The sequence below is a fragment of the Pezoporus flaviventris genome, unplaced genomic scaffold, assembly GCF_033815535.1.
Source record: "Pezoporus flaviventris isolate CSIRO_AGI_PZ_B2104156 unplaced genomic scaffold, CSIRO_AGI_Pfla_v1 ptg000007l, whole genome shotgun sequence".
Lineage (NCBI taxonomy): Eukaryota > Metazoa > Chordata > Aves > Psittaciformes > Psittacidae > Pezoporus > Pezoporus flaviventris.
Window position 1 is genome coordinate 97123561 of NW_026892555.1, and position 15703 is coordinate 97139263.

A 15703-nucleotide genomic window follows, 5' to 3' on the forward strand; every position below is an offset into this window, starting at 1 on the left:
ATGGAATGTCTTTTCCCTGGACAGATGCTATCTGCATGGAGGGGAAAGAGAATGGCACAGAGTAAGTAAGATCTTATACAATCAAAATGTATCTGAGACTGAACTACCATTGAGAAGGGAGATCCCATGTCCTCTCAGCAACTTCTATTAATTTCCTTAAGACAGCAACTTTTCATTCAGGGATGGTTTCAGTCAGATTAGTGAGCTCCACAACTGCAATCTCCACTGTTTGTGCCAAGAGGATGGAGACTGTGGCAGTGCACAGCCACAACTGAAATGAAAGTGGGTTTTTTTGAGCAGCTTATTCTTATGATAGCTTAAAGTAGTTTGAAATTGTGCCCAGGAACCTCTTACACATTGTATCCCAAGGCAGAATAACCTAATTTTGCCTAACTTATTCTTGTTGTTGTTGTTTCCTGTGACTGGGATCAGGGATCCAATTTCAAAGTCAGTCTTGTTAGTTTTCAAATGGATCAGTTCCCTGACTTGTTTGGGCTCAGCCCACAAATACTACTAGTACAATAGAACTAATACTGACAAAAGAAAGGAAGCAGGAATGCCTAACAAGACCTTTTACTATTAGTAAAAGCAACTCTAACCCTTTCAGGGCACTGTTGTCTTATGACAGTTTAGGGCACAATGTAATCAAAACTGAAGAACCCAGGAACACTGTGTAGTCTGCTCTGAAAAAAAAGGCTGCCACAGCTGCACAGTTCAGGTACCACTAGCAAAAGCCGCTCCTTTGAAATTCTGTACAGAACCATAACTCATGTGCAACTTATCTGGCTATTCTTTGAGAAGTGTGAGGTGGAAATACATATTCTTTCTGCAGATGGACAATAAAAATACTAATTATCATAGTGCTAAGAACAGTATTTTGCTAGGCTGTAATAGAAACTTGTTTAATATGTCCCCTTTAATTTTTAAATAATCTGTCAGTTTGGTGTCATTCTGACCTCAATGGACTATGTGACATTCTGAGTCCCAAGTATATTGGGTTTTGATATATGTGACAGGATGAATTTGCTCTGTTGCACTATGTCCCAGTGGCTGTAATTCCCATGCCAAAAGCAGTCTGCTGACCTGGTAGTCCAACATGAGGAGTAATGTGCACCGCACACTGACATCACCAGGTCTTTTCACCTGGAAGCCATCCGTTTCCTGGGTTGTAGGAGTTCTGTGCCACTGCCAAAGGAAAAAGCAAGTAATAGGGTCAGTCTTTTTCTTCAGTGATATCCATGGAGGTGCACAGTATGCCATGTAAGAATAAGACTAGTACAAGCCTTCTGGAGATCTTGCAATTAATTAAAAAACAGAAAGAAAAGGGAAAAAAAAACCCACAAAACACCCTCCCTCCCCCAATTAATCTCTCGCTCTGCCCTTACAATTCAGCTTACATGCACAAGCTGTTCTGCTGTTAACAAGCTTTACTCGTTACGAAAAATGTGCACAATATTTTCATCGTTTCGTACATTCTGTCCAAAGATGTGCACTACATCACCACCACATCTATGGTTTTAGACCATATAGATTCTGCTAGGAAAACAATTCTTAAAAAGAATGGAACTTTGAAAACTTTACACGAAGTATTCTAATGAGATAATGAATGCAAGGGAACTTAAACAAGGTAGAAAACAGGAACAAAGCTGTTTACCTGCGCTAGTGTCAGGTTTATACGCAAAGGGTGCATGACCTTCTTACCTCCACAAGATGGTTGTCAGGTCCATAAAGATCTTTGTCCAGCTCAATAACCAAACTCTTAAAAAAAGACGAAAACTTCCGTTTTTGTTTGCTGAGCTGTACAAGCAGAAGAAACAGAAATGTTTAAGGCTGCGTATATTAGCTTGTGTTCTATGCTTCCTTCTCTTTCTCTTGAATATTAATTCCCATATAGACCACAGATGTGATCAATCTAATTAAGTTTTCTCTCTGACAAATGCAGGGTAAGATGCAAATATTTCAACAGCAGTGGAACAGTGCACACTTGAGGGAAGTTTTCCCTTACTCTCTTAATGTTATTGGAAAAGACTGGCTTGTAATGTGAACAAGCACCTGTTGGAGCAGGTCCAGAAGAGACCACAAAATTAATCCAAGGGCTGGAACATCTCTCCTGTGAGGACAGGCTGAGGGAGTTGGGCTTGTTCAGCCTGGAGAAGAGAAAAGTTCTGGGGACACCTTATTGTAGCCTCTCAATACTTGAAGGGGACAAGGCCTGTAGTGACAGGACAAGGGGCAGTGCTTTTAAACTGAAAAACAATAGGTTTAGATTGGACATAAGGAAGACGTTTTTTACAATGAGGGTAGTGAGGCCCTGGCACAGGTTGCCCAGAGAAGCTGTGACTGCCCCATCCCTGGCAGTGTTCAAGGCCAGGTTGGATGGGGCTTGGAGGAGCCTGGTCTAGTGGAAGGTGTCCCTGCCCACAGCAGAGGGTTTGAGTAGATGATCTTCGAAAGCCCCTTCCAAACCAACCATTTTGTGATTCTATGGCTGCTGTATACCTTTTATTTAACAGTTTGTTTTTTTGATGAGTGTTAATTTCTTAGTCTGATTTGTCAGATAACAGTAAATTTTACAGATTAATCATACACTAAGTAAAAGTATTTCCTTTTACATTTTGCCTTTCGATTTAATTATCAGTTATTTTTTAGTAGACAGCTCATACTGTCTGAATGAAAAACTGTGAAGTTTATATACATATACATATCTATGATTTCATATCTATAATCATACTTTATATATATATAATCTGACTTTTCATAGAATACAGTCCACAGGATTTCAAGTATTTTCTTCTCATTTAATGCAGATAATATTTTAGAAATACATCCTCCTGCAATTTAAAATTGCCAGTAATTGAGAAGCTATTTTGTTCCAATAAAGACTCTCTTTGTTAAAATATGTGCTCTAATTTCTAAATTGAGTCTGTCTAACTTCAATTTCCAGATGTCGCACTTTATCACCCCTTCATCCTCCAGCAAGATTATGATTTTGATTCATGTACAGTTATCTCCAGACAGAGATATGCCTTGAAAGCCTTGTCCTCTCCATACAGACATGCTCTCCATCTGTATCTTATCAAATACTTAGCTTGCCCAGTCTATTCAAATAAATGACACCTTTTTCTAGGAAAGTCCAGCCTTCCCCAAGGAAGGCTAAATCCATTACTGAGGTTTCTGAGGACTTCAGAATGATAAAACTTTTCTTCCATCCTTGCTCTCACCTTCCATACATCATCTTGTCCTCCCTAGGAATGTAAACTCCTCACCTCCCCTTGTCATCGTACTCTTCAGAAGATGCAATGTTTGCTGCAGGCACACCTCTCATGACCTGAACCCTGCCATATCTTTTAAGGGAATTGTCTCAGCCCTATTCTCTCCACCTCTTCATACCTGTCCTGTCCTTAAGTCTGTTGCCCTCCCTGCCCCTTCCCAACATTTACATTATGGTCTTATCCCTCACTCCAGCTGGACACAGCACCTTCCCAGCAGCAATAAGCTAATGCTGCCATTCAGAGATGTCTTGTCTCAGTTGATGTCCCCAGTAAAGTCCACCACCCCACAGGACAACCTCTAGATCCTTGCCAGCCCCAGTGAAGCACAGGTAAGTCATACGTCATCCAGGAGCTTCCCCTCCACTCGCAGCTCCCATGAAGCAATGCTGCCGTCAGAGTCATCAGCATCAGATTTTGCAGGATTAAATGTGTTGGAGATGTAAAGTCTCAGTTTCCGCTTTTGCTGTTAGAGAAAAGAAAAGTACACATCCATTTTAAGTCCAAGATCTGAGGAAGCCACAGGAAAGGTGATAGTTATACATTTAGTAGAGAATCTGCAAGTTTAGTACAGTTGCACCAGAATTTAAGATTTGGTTATGTATAGGAAAATATACTGAAGAGCTGAATCTGAAACTTCCTTTCAAAAACTATTGGCTATACAAACATACTAAGATCCACTGTAAGTGGAGAAAGACAGGAAGTTGCAGGGCCAAGCTTCAGAGGTAGGGACAAGCCTCAGAAATACAACCTGTACTCCTGGATTAGATATTTGAGAAACAATTGTAAGAAAAGCATGATACAATGCCCTTCCTGTCTAGATCCTAGCTAGACTGCTAAAACTCAGCTGCAAACCTCTTGCCACATGAATGTCTTCCATAGTTGCATCAGTTCAGATTTGTAAATGGCAGTTACAAATACAACTAATGCTGCAAATTATGTGCTGGACACATCTTTGCCCATCTTCATTCTAACATTATGCAGAGCCTGGTAATAATCTTCCTATACCTCCCACACAGGCTGCCTAACCTTAGAATCATAGAATGGTTTGGGTTGGAAAAGACCATAAGATCATCTAGTTTCAAACCCCTGCCGTGGGCAGGAACACCACATCAGAACATGTCACCTAAGGCCCTGTCCAACCTTCCTCTTTAACTGCCTTTCACCCACATCAAACATGTTGCAGATCCAGCTTGCTGTGAGACCTGAGTGGAGGAAGGCATCATGCTTCACCCCTAACCCAGGTGGTCAAACCTGTGAGAGATACAATCATGCCTACCTGATGTAATTTTTACAGGGTATCTAAGGTTTCTCAGTCACTGTACTGACTTAGGGCTATGTTACTTCTCAGTGCCCTTCTCTCCTGTGCACCATACAGAAAACGTGGTGATTAACTCTGATGCATGGATTCAAGAAAAGATATTGCCAAAAATTTCACTGGGACTCAAATATCTGTTTATAATAAAATGACAAAAAGGCTACAGCTGTCAAGTTAAACAGTCACAACAACCTTCATACAAATTAAGAAAGAAATAGTCTTGTAAAGCTTTCACACTCCCACATACACACATATAGGAAAGAAGGAAGTCATATACATCAGGTCAGGAAACTAAAAATCTAATATAGCACAGAGGAATGTGGGAGGCAGAGATACATGGCTGAAGAGGAAAAAGACAGTGACAGAAAGGTTTGATGGAAATGGAGTGTCAATAGTATGCACTGATAGGAAACAGGTTTTTCAAAAGTGCCGTAAGTCCAGAAAATGACAAGCTGACACAGATAAGAACAGGCAGACAGGTAGTGAAATATTCCTGGGAATCCATACTCTTTCTCATCCTTTCTTACAGAATTTCTGTTGCTAAAGTGCTCTTTCATTATATAGATTTTGGGATTTTTATTTTAATGTCCCAGAATCTTTATTTGGTGTAGAGGACTTGTGAAGGACTTCACATTTCTAAATTCAAAACTCTTTAAATTAACTTGCACATTTTATGTTCCTAAATTTTACTCCCAACTGATTATTTGCAAAACTGCATCTATATACATATGAACCCTTATGAGTTCATTCTAAATACGCCACAGATATTTCAAGTTTATATCACAGATTCCATTTCCTCTTCTTCTGATTTCCAAAGACACTATAACCATTCTCCCTTTTACCCTGGAAACTCCTTCCCTCCTTGTATGTCCCCATATCTGGTAGAAACTATGTCTGTTTCCTCTGAAATCTGACATTTCATCACTAAGATAATCCTCTGCAATAACATCCTTATTCAAATCTGAGTATTGTAGATGTCTTTCTTTCTCCTAGCTTTCAGGCTGTAGCTGCCTGGCATAGTCCACCTGAAACCAAATTAGTAACAATGCCTAACTCCACTCCAAAATACTTCTCCTTGATACTTTCCACTGTTTGCCTTCACTAACTCCTTATAACTTTTCTTTCAAGTCATGCATAAGCCAGATGCAGCTTACATTTCAGAACTGGTCTCCTGCTGGGTTCCCTATACTTTCCCTGCTCTGCCGAACTCATGAGTCTGCGTATCTTTTATTTGTTTGTCTCTTCAATGTACAGTGTTTTCTTCTAAATAACAAACTCTTAAATTTAATCATTTCCTCACTGTAACCCCTATTAATCAGCCCACTTCTTCCACACTGTCATCAGAAAGAAACTTAGAATAATTACGAACAAAAATCCTACATAATGGCTATCTCTAAAGTTATCTTTTGCCCTACTTTCTAGGTACCTTGATTTTAGATCAAAAAGCATTTACTCTTTGACTCCAGCATGTTAGAGACACTACTGACAACCTGTAAGTACTGTGGAATGCTGAGTCTTTAGTCTCTGCTAATCAAAGATATTCTATCCAACAAGCAAAATGTGCAACCTGTGTCCTGCGGGCTGTCTTCAGATTTTGGTCCAAAAGGTACAGCAAATTTGCAACACTATTAAGGCAGTGATTATGTCCTAAATGCAACCACAGAAAGATCCTTGCTTCTGACTTACCAGGAATCAAACAGGGCAATTGCACAACTGCAAGAGGACTCCAATAGCAAATGGGCTTTAAATCTATTAAAAATCTTCATTAAAATAAATATTTTATATTTAATATTTTATTAAAATAAAGATTTTTAGACTGAAAAAGACTCAAAATCTTAAAAGTCTTCATTAGAATATCAAGCAGAGTAAGGGAACATAAAGGAAAACTCACTTTTGCCACACAAAATGGAATTTAAAAAAAAAAAAAAATAATCTGTAAACCATGTTTTCTCTGCTCACATGTCCTTGAAAATGGATCATTTCTTCAGGCTTGCTCTTATTCCAGCAACTCTGTGATTTCCGAGGTTGCAGAAAAGGTCATTTCTGGGAAGACACAGAAAATCCTCTCTTTTTATTACTTAAGATCCAGCTGTGGTTGTGCTATTGCCTTCTTTCAGGAGACTCCAAATTTCTGCTTTTTCTTCTGGTGTTTTACTTTAAGGAGGTAGTCCCTCATCCTTTTTGCCTCGCTGACTACACTACCCTGCACTTCAGCTGGTACAACGTCCCCTCCCTCTAGGCGCTCTACCAGGCCAAGTACACCTCAGGACATGACAAACATTAGCCTTCCTTTCTACAGCTGAGCTACCATCCTGTAACAGGAACCTACATAGTAATGCAACTGCAAACAGGTGTCAGCCATCACAGCTGTCATAACCAGTAACTCTAGACCTGACCTGCAGAGTGCAGCCAGATCTGCCAGAGACTTTCTGGTAAGCAGTCTAAAAAGCTGTGAAAGAGGCATTTGGCCCTGAACACTGCTTGAACAGCCAAACACGTCCTCCTCTGTACAGCACCATACTGACCCAGAAACAACCAAGCCTCCACAACTACCTTTCTTAAGCTGCTGACAACGTATCCACCTCCTGTTTGTCCCCTTATGAGTTGCTACTCCATCTCTCCTTCTTTCTGCCTTTCCCAAAATGCCCACTACCTCTTCTTCCTTACGCGTCTAAGTGTTGCCAGCACTACTGGCTTCTCATAAAAGCTACCAGGGAGCAGCTCTGCACCAAACATTCTAGGGGGTTGACTATCTTCTTCCAGTTCCAGGAACTGGAATTGCACTTGAACTTGCCCTACATACACCTATCACCAACAGTGATAACAGATACTTTGAGCAGTGGCATTCAAAGAAAATACATCTCCAGCAAAACATCAGAACCATAGCTCTACAAATGAACATTTTCTTTCTACAGGTCGGCTCCTTCTCCTGTACCATGACTCTTCTCCTGTAAGCTGAGACACTACAATCTCACCTGATGAACCAAGATTCTGGCAGACATTGAAGAATATAGTCTGAATTCCTCCTGAAGAGATTACTCAGTGAGTAACAACTTCAGCACTCACAGCTACACGGCCATCATATGGATGATCAGCCTTGGAAGATGTCAGCTCAGAAATGATATAGTCAAGACCCAAGTTTGCTCAAGAAGACCTAAATGGCACTGGCCATATACATATATATATATAGCCATATACAGACCATAAAGTCCCTTGGTTGAAGATACACACCCAAAATCACTGCACTCAGTTCACTTATCAGTACTCCTGGCTTCCATAATAATGCCAAGTTCATATCCAGAAGGCTCTGAATGTGAGGTATTCTTCCATCTCCATCTCATCCAGGCAGGAAATGATACAACATCAGTTATGTGCAACTAGGTTATTGTGCAGCTTAAATACAGCAGTGCAATGTAGTTTAGGAAGAAGGCACTGCTCTTCAACAAATTCTGCAAATTTCTTAGCAATGCATAGATCTTAGCAATAGCACAGATCTAAAATCAATTCTCCTCTCTGTATGGTTGGCCCTCAGAGAACAGAAAAGCAAGTAACCAAAACCCGTGGCTTTGATTTTTACTGGTAGGATTCTCAGTACCTTGGAGCAAAAACTAAAGAGAAAACTTGCAGCTCTAGGGCAAGAAGAAAGCATCACATTTCATCTCTCCCAACACACTGAAACTTTACCAGCCACACAGAAAAAATTAACAAGGGGGAACTTGACAGAGACCTGATCAACACTGCGAATCAAATAACTCTTGAACAAAAATCAATAAATGCTTAATCTGCTTATTCCCCAAGTGTAAGATACACAACTTTAAGATGTATCTTTGACTTGTCTTCAACAAAATGAACCTGAAATGGCAGTCATATTAAAAAGAGATGCCTTCCCCAAAAAGCACTGTATTTCACTTAAAATTTCTTCCTGAAAAAAAGACACATATGTGACAGAAGACTGGGCATGTCAGCAATGAACTATTGCAAAGGTCTCAGCTACAACAGCAGTACAATTGTCAGGAAAGCTCATGTGGAACAAAACAGATCTGAAAAGGAGGCTGACAGGAATGCTGGAACAGCAGTACAGCTTTTTCTCTCCAAGTTCTTAAATGTTATCTTCACACAAATCAGCACAGTTTAAGTAAAGAGGTGTAATGCTGGAAATCCATCAAATTCTTCAGAAAACTACCTCTGGTTTATACTGCCTGGTTTTTGTTTGGTTTTTTTCTGGGGGGGGGGGTGTGTCAGTTTCCATTAGCATTATATCCTTAAAATTCAAATCAGAATCCAGCCATCTGAAGATACTATGCTCTGCGTGATACCCCCAAGACAAATCTCCATTAAATGTTGAAGTTAAAGCTTCCTTCAGTGACCTCTCAGGTAGGACACAGTACTTACAGGCCACTTCCAGAGAAGCTGCGCTTGGGCTTTCAAACAAACTAAGTTATCAGAAGATGAATCAAGGAAATCTAGCTGTTGATCTTAGGAATAGTATTGTATTAACAGGTTTCTAAGCACATCTTAAGGATGGATTTCTGTGTACATCAATACAGCATAAAAAACCTCATGCATAAAGCACAGGAAAGATTAACATCTGTGTTTCTGCATTTGCACATAGAGTAACTGTTACTTTTTCTCACAATAAAAAAACCCACACTTACTAGGAAACAAAAAGAACAGAGGAAGATAAAACAGCATGGAGACTAGAAATCAGGAGACAAAACCAACAATGTATAGAAATAACAAGTGTTTAAGTCTGACCATTATAAAAGAATCAAATGTGTCCACATCAGAACTGGAATATAGAGGTATCGCTCATCCAGAGTAGCAACAATCAGGTATGTCAAAATTTGTAGAAGGCGAAGATTAGTTAGGTAACTCATGGCAAGAAAAGATGGACAAGAACTTAAAAATGGCCAACTTGAAGCAGGAAAATCAGTGACTTGGTAGAATAAACAAGTATCATGAAGGAGCTACCCAGTATTTACCGAGTTCAAAATTGGACTAACACACGAAGAACACCTGTAGACAGTTCTAGAAAAACTTCAACTAAAAAACCCCTGCAAACCTCCAAAAAGTCAAACAAATGTTATAGAGGAATAAAATGGGGAATAGTATGAAAAATAGCCTAAAAAAATCAGTTACAGCAGCTTATCTGGCAGTTGTATACTGTACTCTTTCAGGAAGAAAAATACTAATGGGTGGTAAGAATAGGTAGGTGCACTGAATTATTCTTTCTCTACAGTGATTGGGAGTACTGAATTTTTTACGTAAGAAAAGAGAACATTAAAGAACGTGAAAGATGCACTTAAAATATAGGCTGACCTAAAGAAGGAGATACAAATTCAAACCTGATCAACGGAAGTATGTCATGTATGTTATACAAAGCATAATGAACCATAGTTAACCCATAGAACTCGCTGTCACAGAACACAGATTTAGAATTTGCAGATTTTTAAGGCAGAAGATACTTTATTGTCCAGTTTAATTTCCTGTGCAACACAGTACCTAATCATACATCAAACAGGGCAGCTCATTTTAAAGGATATCCAGTCTTGACTTAAAGACTTGACATAATGAAATATCTATTACATCTCTGATATCTTGCTCTAGTTGTCATAAATATGCACATTAATTAGTCACAATTGGTCTATTTTTGAACTACCAGTGGGCTGGACCAAAGTCAAAAGCTCTTAAAAATGAACCAAACACACCCCCCTCCCAACCACAACAAAAAACCAACAAACAAACAAAACCAACAACAACAACAAAAAAACCCTCACCAAAACAAACTCCCTCTAAACCCATTACCCAGGGAAGCCATGGGATGTCCTACCTTATAGGTGTTCAAAACCCATCTGGACAAGGTTCTGGACAACCAGCTCTAGGTAGCCCTACTTGAGCAGGGGAGTTGGACAAGATGAACTCCAGAGGTCCCTTTCAACCCCAGCCAATCCATGATCCTGTTACTGGTCACTATTAGTAAGGACACTGATCCACACGAGCTTCATAATTCCTATTGCCACTGCATGTGGAGAGGGAGGGTGATCATGCAAGATTTTATCATGTTCTCATCAAATACTTCAGCTAGTTTGTGATGGGTTAAGAATGCACACACTCTGCTTGTTTGTGTCAAGGCTGAGGAACTTTTTACCCAGTGGCTTGATTCAGTCCTAACTAGTTAAAAGCAGCATAGCATGGTAAGGTTGTGGGCACAGGCTCTGCCAATAAGTAACTATCCAGGCAGTAAGCCAGCCAGTAAATGCAGTAACACATGTTAATGTGGTCCCATTGGCAACTCAGTCCTCTCAATAATAACATGTGTAAGAAGTCCCAGATCAGTCCAGAGAAGACAACCTCGGAACTCCTAGGACCAAGTTCAGGGTACCCAGAAGGAGGTGGACTCATCTAAAGCCCACTGACTCTGAGGTGACACATGTTGAGACTAAGGACAACTCAACTCTCTGTACATATAACCACATACTAATTAAAGGATGTATCTGTTGCAGACTGATGTCCTCACACTTCAGGAAACTACAAGCTATTTGTTTTTTTTCTTTATTTTGTAAATTTTATCGTTGATGATAAAGACAAGAAAATTCCTAATAGAATTCCCTCAATACATTGTTGCGTTTAAATTTTAATTGGCATAAATTCTGTTTTACCTTCAACATATTTCTACTTTAAATGGCTTGTGCAGACATTTACCTTGAAGAGCTTTAAAATATCTTATGAAAACCACTGTAGTGCTTGATGGGGTCTGGGGTCACTGAGCTGGCAGCAACAGTAAGTCCAGGTTACAGGTCTGTATCATTTCAGAACCAATGAAGATACAATTTCAAAAATGAAATCTCTTTTCCCTCTCCTTGGAGTCTTCTCTGACAATTACATTTATTCAGGCACCTTTTCCCTGTTTGTTCTTGTGCCAACATTGTCATTCAGCCTATCTGTTGATACTTTTCCTCCCCTCCATCTAAAAGGCAGCCACTACCAGTCCCTCCCTTTTCTTCTTTTCGTATTCACATATGAAAGCCAAGTGACATACACAAGGTGAATCTTCCTTTCTCTAGGTTGTTCCAGAAGCGCTTTTTTGCATTATCATTCTAGTTTGAACCATTCATTTTGACACTGTATTCCAGCTTTAACAAGTCAGATGTCACTAGGGACTTCTGCAGCAATACTAGGACTTTTCTATTGCTCATCACTTTTAATGATGTTTCAAATCAGTTGGCAAGTGTTTTAGAGCAGGAATTCCTCCACTTAATCCCAGCCAGCGCCAAGTCCAACATGACAACCACAGAAAAGGAAGTACACTGCCCATGTGCCACAGACGTCAAAGTACAGAGGGGACTCTACAATAGCTAAAAAGTGATAGAGCTGCCACTGCTCTCAGTCACCTAAAATTTTCCTTAGTAATCCCCAGCTCTTTTTCCATAACATCTCATGAAGAATGAATCAAATGCTTTGTTCAATTTGGAGTAAATGATACCAACTGCATTTGCTGACTGAAGTGAGTACAGGTTTGATTCCAGGAGCTCAATGCCAGTAGGGTTCAGAGTATGACACAAAAATCCCCAGATATTATTCATTCTTCTGCCCCTAAGAATATCCCTTGCAGGTACAGAATTGAGTACACAGCAAAGATGAGAGTCTCTTACAACAACAGAACTCTAGAACTCAGATACAGATCTGAGTGTGCTGTGGCTCAAGGCATACAGAGCAAAAAAAAAAATAGATCAACCAGTTTGCCTGGAGGGTAGAGGATCATGAAGAAACCTTTGTTTCAGAAAAACAAAATGCAACTTTCCTTCTGCCAGCAATCCAACAGTAATTCCTCAGTTATCTTAAAAACCTCAAAGTGGGGAAAGAATATTTAGTTTGAGGAACTCAAACTACACACAGATCTGGTCTATATCCCCCACCAGTTGGATGTGAAAGAGTGACAGCCCCTTGTTTGGGTGAGACAAAATATCATCTGTGGTGCCAGGGCTTGGAACAGGAGCCTTGCTTGTGGGATGAGTCACTAGATGCTCTGCTCTCAGCCAGGTGACCTTGATATGAAAATCATCTCAGTCTTAAAATTATGTTTATGTCCACAACTAGTTATCTCAGGCTTAGACAACGGAGGGAAACAGGTGCTTTTTAGGGCATGATTTATCTATATTCTTTTAAACATCTACTACTATTTACTGTACTGTGCCCTGAACGCCACTGCCCACACTGACTAAATCTCTTGACTATAAAGGGAGTCCAGAGTGACTAGCTTACATATAAACAAATACAATGTAGATGTCTATACTTAGCCAAATAAATCCCACTCCCAAAGTCCACCATGGCCTTAGCTGTCCAGATTTTCAGTAATGCATTCTTCTTCAATGACATCTACTTGTTTGGAGTTGAGCCATGAGGTTTCTGTTTCCTTCAGGCCATGGAGCTTGCTATATCTGTACCTCTGGCCACACTGAAGTCAAACAGCCCTGTCTGCCTGACTCCCTCTTAAAAAGTCCTTTATGGAATTCTGAGTGCATGAGTTTTCCATAAGGTCAGTGCAAGGACTTGCAATGTGTGGCATGCAGCAAATACCACTCTGCAGACGAGAATGTATCCCAAGCCACAGGACTAACAGAAGAGAACATGCTAGTACCCAAAAGCAGAGAAAAGACAAGGCAGCATCTGGAGTGAATAAGCTGGGAGCTGAGAAGGGCTGCTAACAGTGATAAAGTGAGCTGCCAGGTGGTGAAAGCCATTTCCGCACCTTCAACCAACCTCACAAGCCCTAAGTCTCCTTGCTTTCTGAGCAACGCCACAGCTGTCATCTGTTTCAACACAGCAACTGTTCACAGAATGTCCAAGTAGGACCAAAAGGCCAAGCAAATTTTATGCACTGTCTTCAATCAAAAGTGATTGAAACATTTTCCTTAAAATTTCTCCAGAATAATTAGTCTTCACAGAAAAAAAGTCAGCAACACTAGACCATAAACCTGTGGTTGCCAAAGACTGTTTCTAGCTACAACGCAATCACTGTGACCAATATGGTAAGTGCAATCACAACTGGTAATTCGGAGCAGTCTTGCATATTCCCTACATATTATCACATGCCTCAGACAAATTTAAATTTTTACCAGGATTACAATCCCAGCTTGGGAACCACTGTTTTAAGGCAAATATTTCAAAATTACAAAAGCTTTGATAGGAGGTAGAAATGTAGAGATAACTTTTATTGCTGTTACTAATGCTCCAACTATAATAAAATGAATACACTTAACATCATAACAACCTCAAATTATCTGGGCTTAGCTCTCTTTTGACAGGTCCTGAATTTCACAGCTGCTACATGCTAAGTCTAGACATGAATTTGAAAAACATCTGATTGATCATTCTTTAGATGTTAACTAGCTGAGTAACTGATATTTAAAATGTCTGCGGAGCCCTAGATGGAAATGGAATTTTCTGTCTATAGTTTCTGTAGAGTGCTGTGCCTCCTGACTCTTCCCCATTACAGGGCCCTGGACATCTCTGGATATTCAGAGCTGGAAGCTCATGTACTGGTCAACTCCCTAGTTAAAGAGTTTGCCACAGAATAAGAATCTTCCTGCAGATTTATCAATGCAAGTCTAAGTCTTCTATTACTTTCAAACATAGCCAAGTTCCTAGGTAGTTTAAAATAATGGTGTTCCACAGACATTAAGAAGCTAAGGCAAATTATTCCAAGAGTCAGTCCAATGTATTATATGCGACAGTTTTTGACTACAAACTTGTGATTTAAAGCACCCACACTTCACTTCCTACCTATAAATAGATATGTTAATGGAATTTAACTCTTTCCATTTTTTTTTCTGTTTCATATATAAGAACTGGAAAAACATCAGAGATAGAAGTCTTCCACATCTTATCACATACCTGTACAGTGACAAACAGAATGGAATCTTGATCTTAGTTGGGCTGATACCCATTACTCTGGTACAGACAAAAATGACAGCTTTACTTCACAATAGACATGCAGCTGCAAAGCTATTCATACTACAGGACTTACTATATGAATGAGTATGAGCATTCAATACAGTCACAGAAATGTAAAGAAATTCTTCACAATGAAAGTGGCCAAACACTGGAATAGGTTGCCTGAAGAGGCTGTGAAACCTCCATCCGTAGAGATTTTCAAAATTCCACAAGGCCTTGACAACCCTGTTTTGAACAGGAGGTTGAATTAGATTACTTCCAGTTTCCACCTACCTAAACTTTTCCGTGATCCAGTTGAATAGACTCAGAAAACTTAGGAAAAGACCATTTCAGTAGGGTGTTATGTATGGTGAAGTGCTGGGCTCAATCTAATAGAAATTGCAGAAAATGCCATCCATTCTTTCATTACATAAATCGTCCTTTTACAGACTATGTGAATGTGTATATTTTTGCAGGATCTTTAATAATTTTCCTGTAAATCATTCTTCCCATTATATGTTTTATTATTCCACAAGTTTAGCTTATGACCGAGTTCTAATGGGAAATTTAATACATCTCTTTAGCACACCCCTCTAATCTCTTACTTTCTTTTTAATCATTCTAATAAAAAGTTCCAAAGCCAGTGTTTATTTATCCAGAAGCTATTATTCTCCTTATTAAAGCCTTTCAGAAGACAGAGGTGGTAATATCCACAGAATTTTCCCCACCACTTTTCTATGCATGCTGCTCCCCAGCTGCTTATTCTTAAGAGCTTTGTCTGACCTGTTAACAGGACTTTTACTGGGAAGATCATTCCACCATTTAATACAAGGATTACTTTTTTTGCCCTAACTTAATGTATAAAATGTTCATTACGTACCTTCATTGGCCTCTTCAGCGCTTCCTGAATATCCACACGCTTCCGCATAATGGTCTGGTCTAGTTTGCGTTCAAAGGCCAACAGATCCATGTAGGCTTGGGACTCAGGAACCAGCTCCCGGATCTGAGAAGGAAGCAGGGAATATCCAAGCACTAGAAGCAAGAATCTACTATGTTCTAGAGAAGTAATACCGACACTTTCCCAGACCTTAGACAGATGTGCTCACAAGGAGTTACCCCTAAAGTAGTTCCCCATTAGTGGGGCAGGTCTCAGTGGCATAATAGAAGCATATGACTGTAAAGC

General features: G+C 39.7%; 1 protein-coding gene across 14 annotated transcripts in view; it reads right to left on the reverse strand.

Annotated features, from left to right (window-relative positions):
• SMARCD3 (SWI/SNF related, matrix associated, actin dependent regulator of chromatin, subfamily d, member 3) overlaps positions 1-15703 on the reverse strand; it is an 85149-nt gene that overhangs the window by 8454 nt on the left and 60992 nt on the right. For all 14 annotated transcript variants that reach the window (XM_061449656.1, XM_061449653.1, XM_061449652.1 and 11 more), the window contains 4 exons: positions 15401-15523; positions 3613-3735; positions 1702-1797; positions 1084-1185 (listed from right to left, as the gene is read on the reverse strand). In XM_061449656.1, the coding sequence (XP_061305640.1) occupies positions 1084-1185; positions 1702-1797; positions 3613-3735; positions 15401-15523 (444 nt within the window). The remainder of the gene's footprint in view (positions 1-1083; positions 1186-1701; positions 1798-3612; positions 3736-15400; positions 15524-15703) is intronic.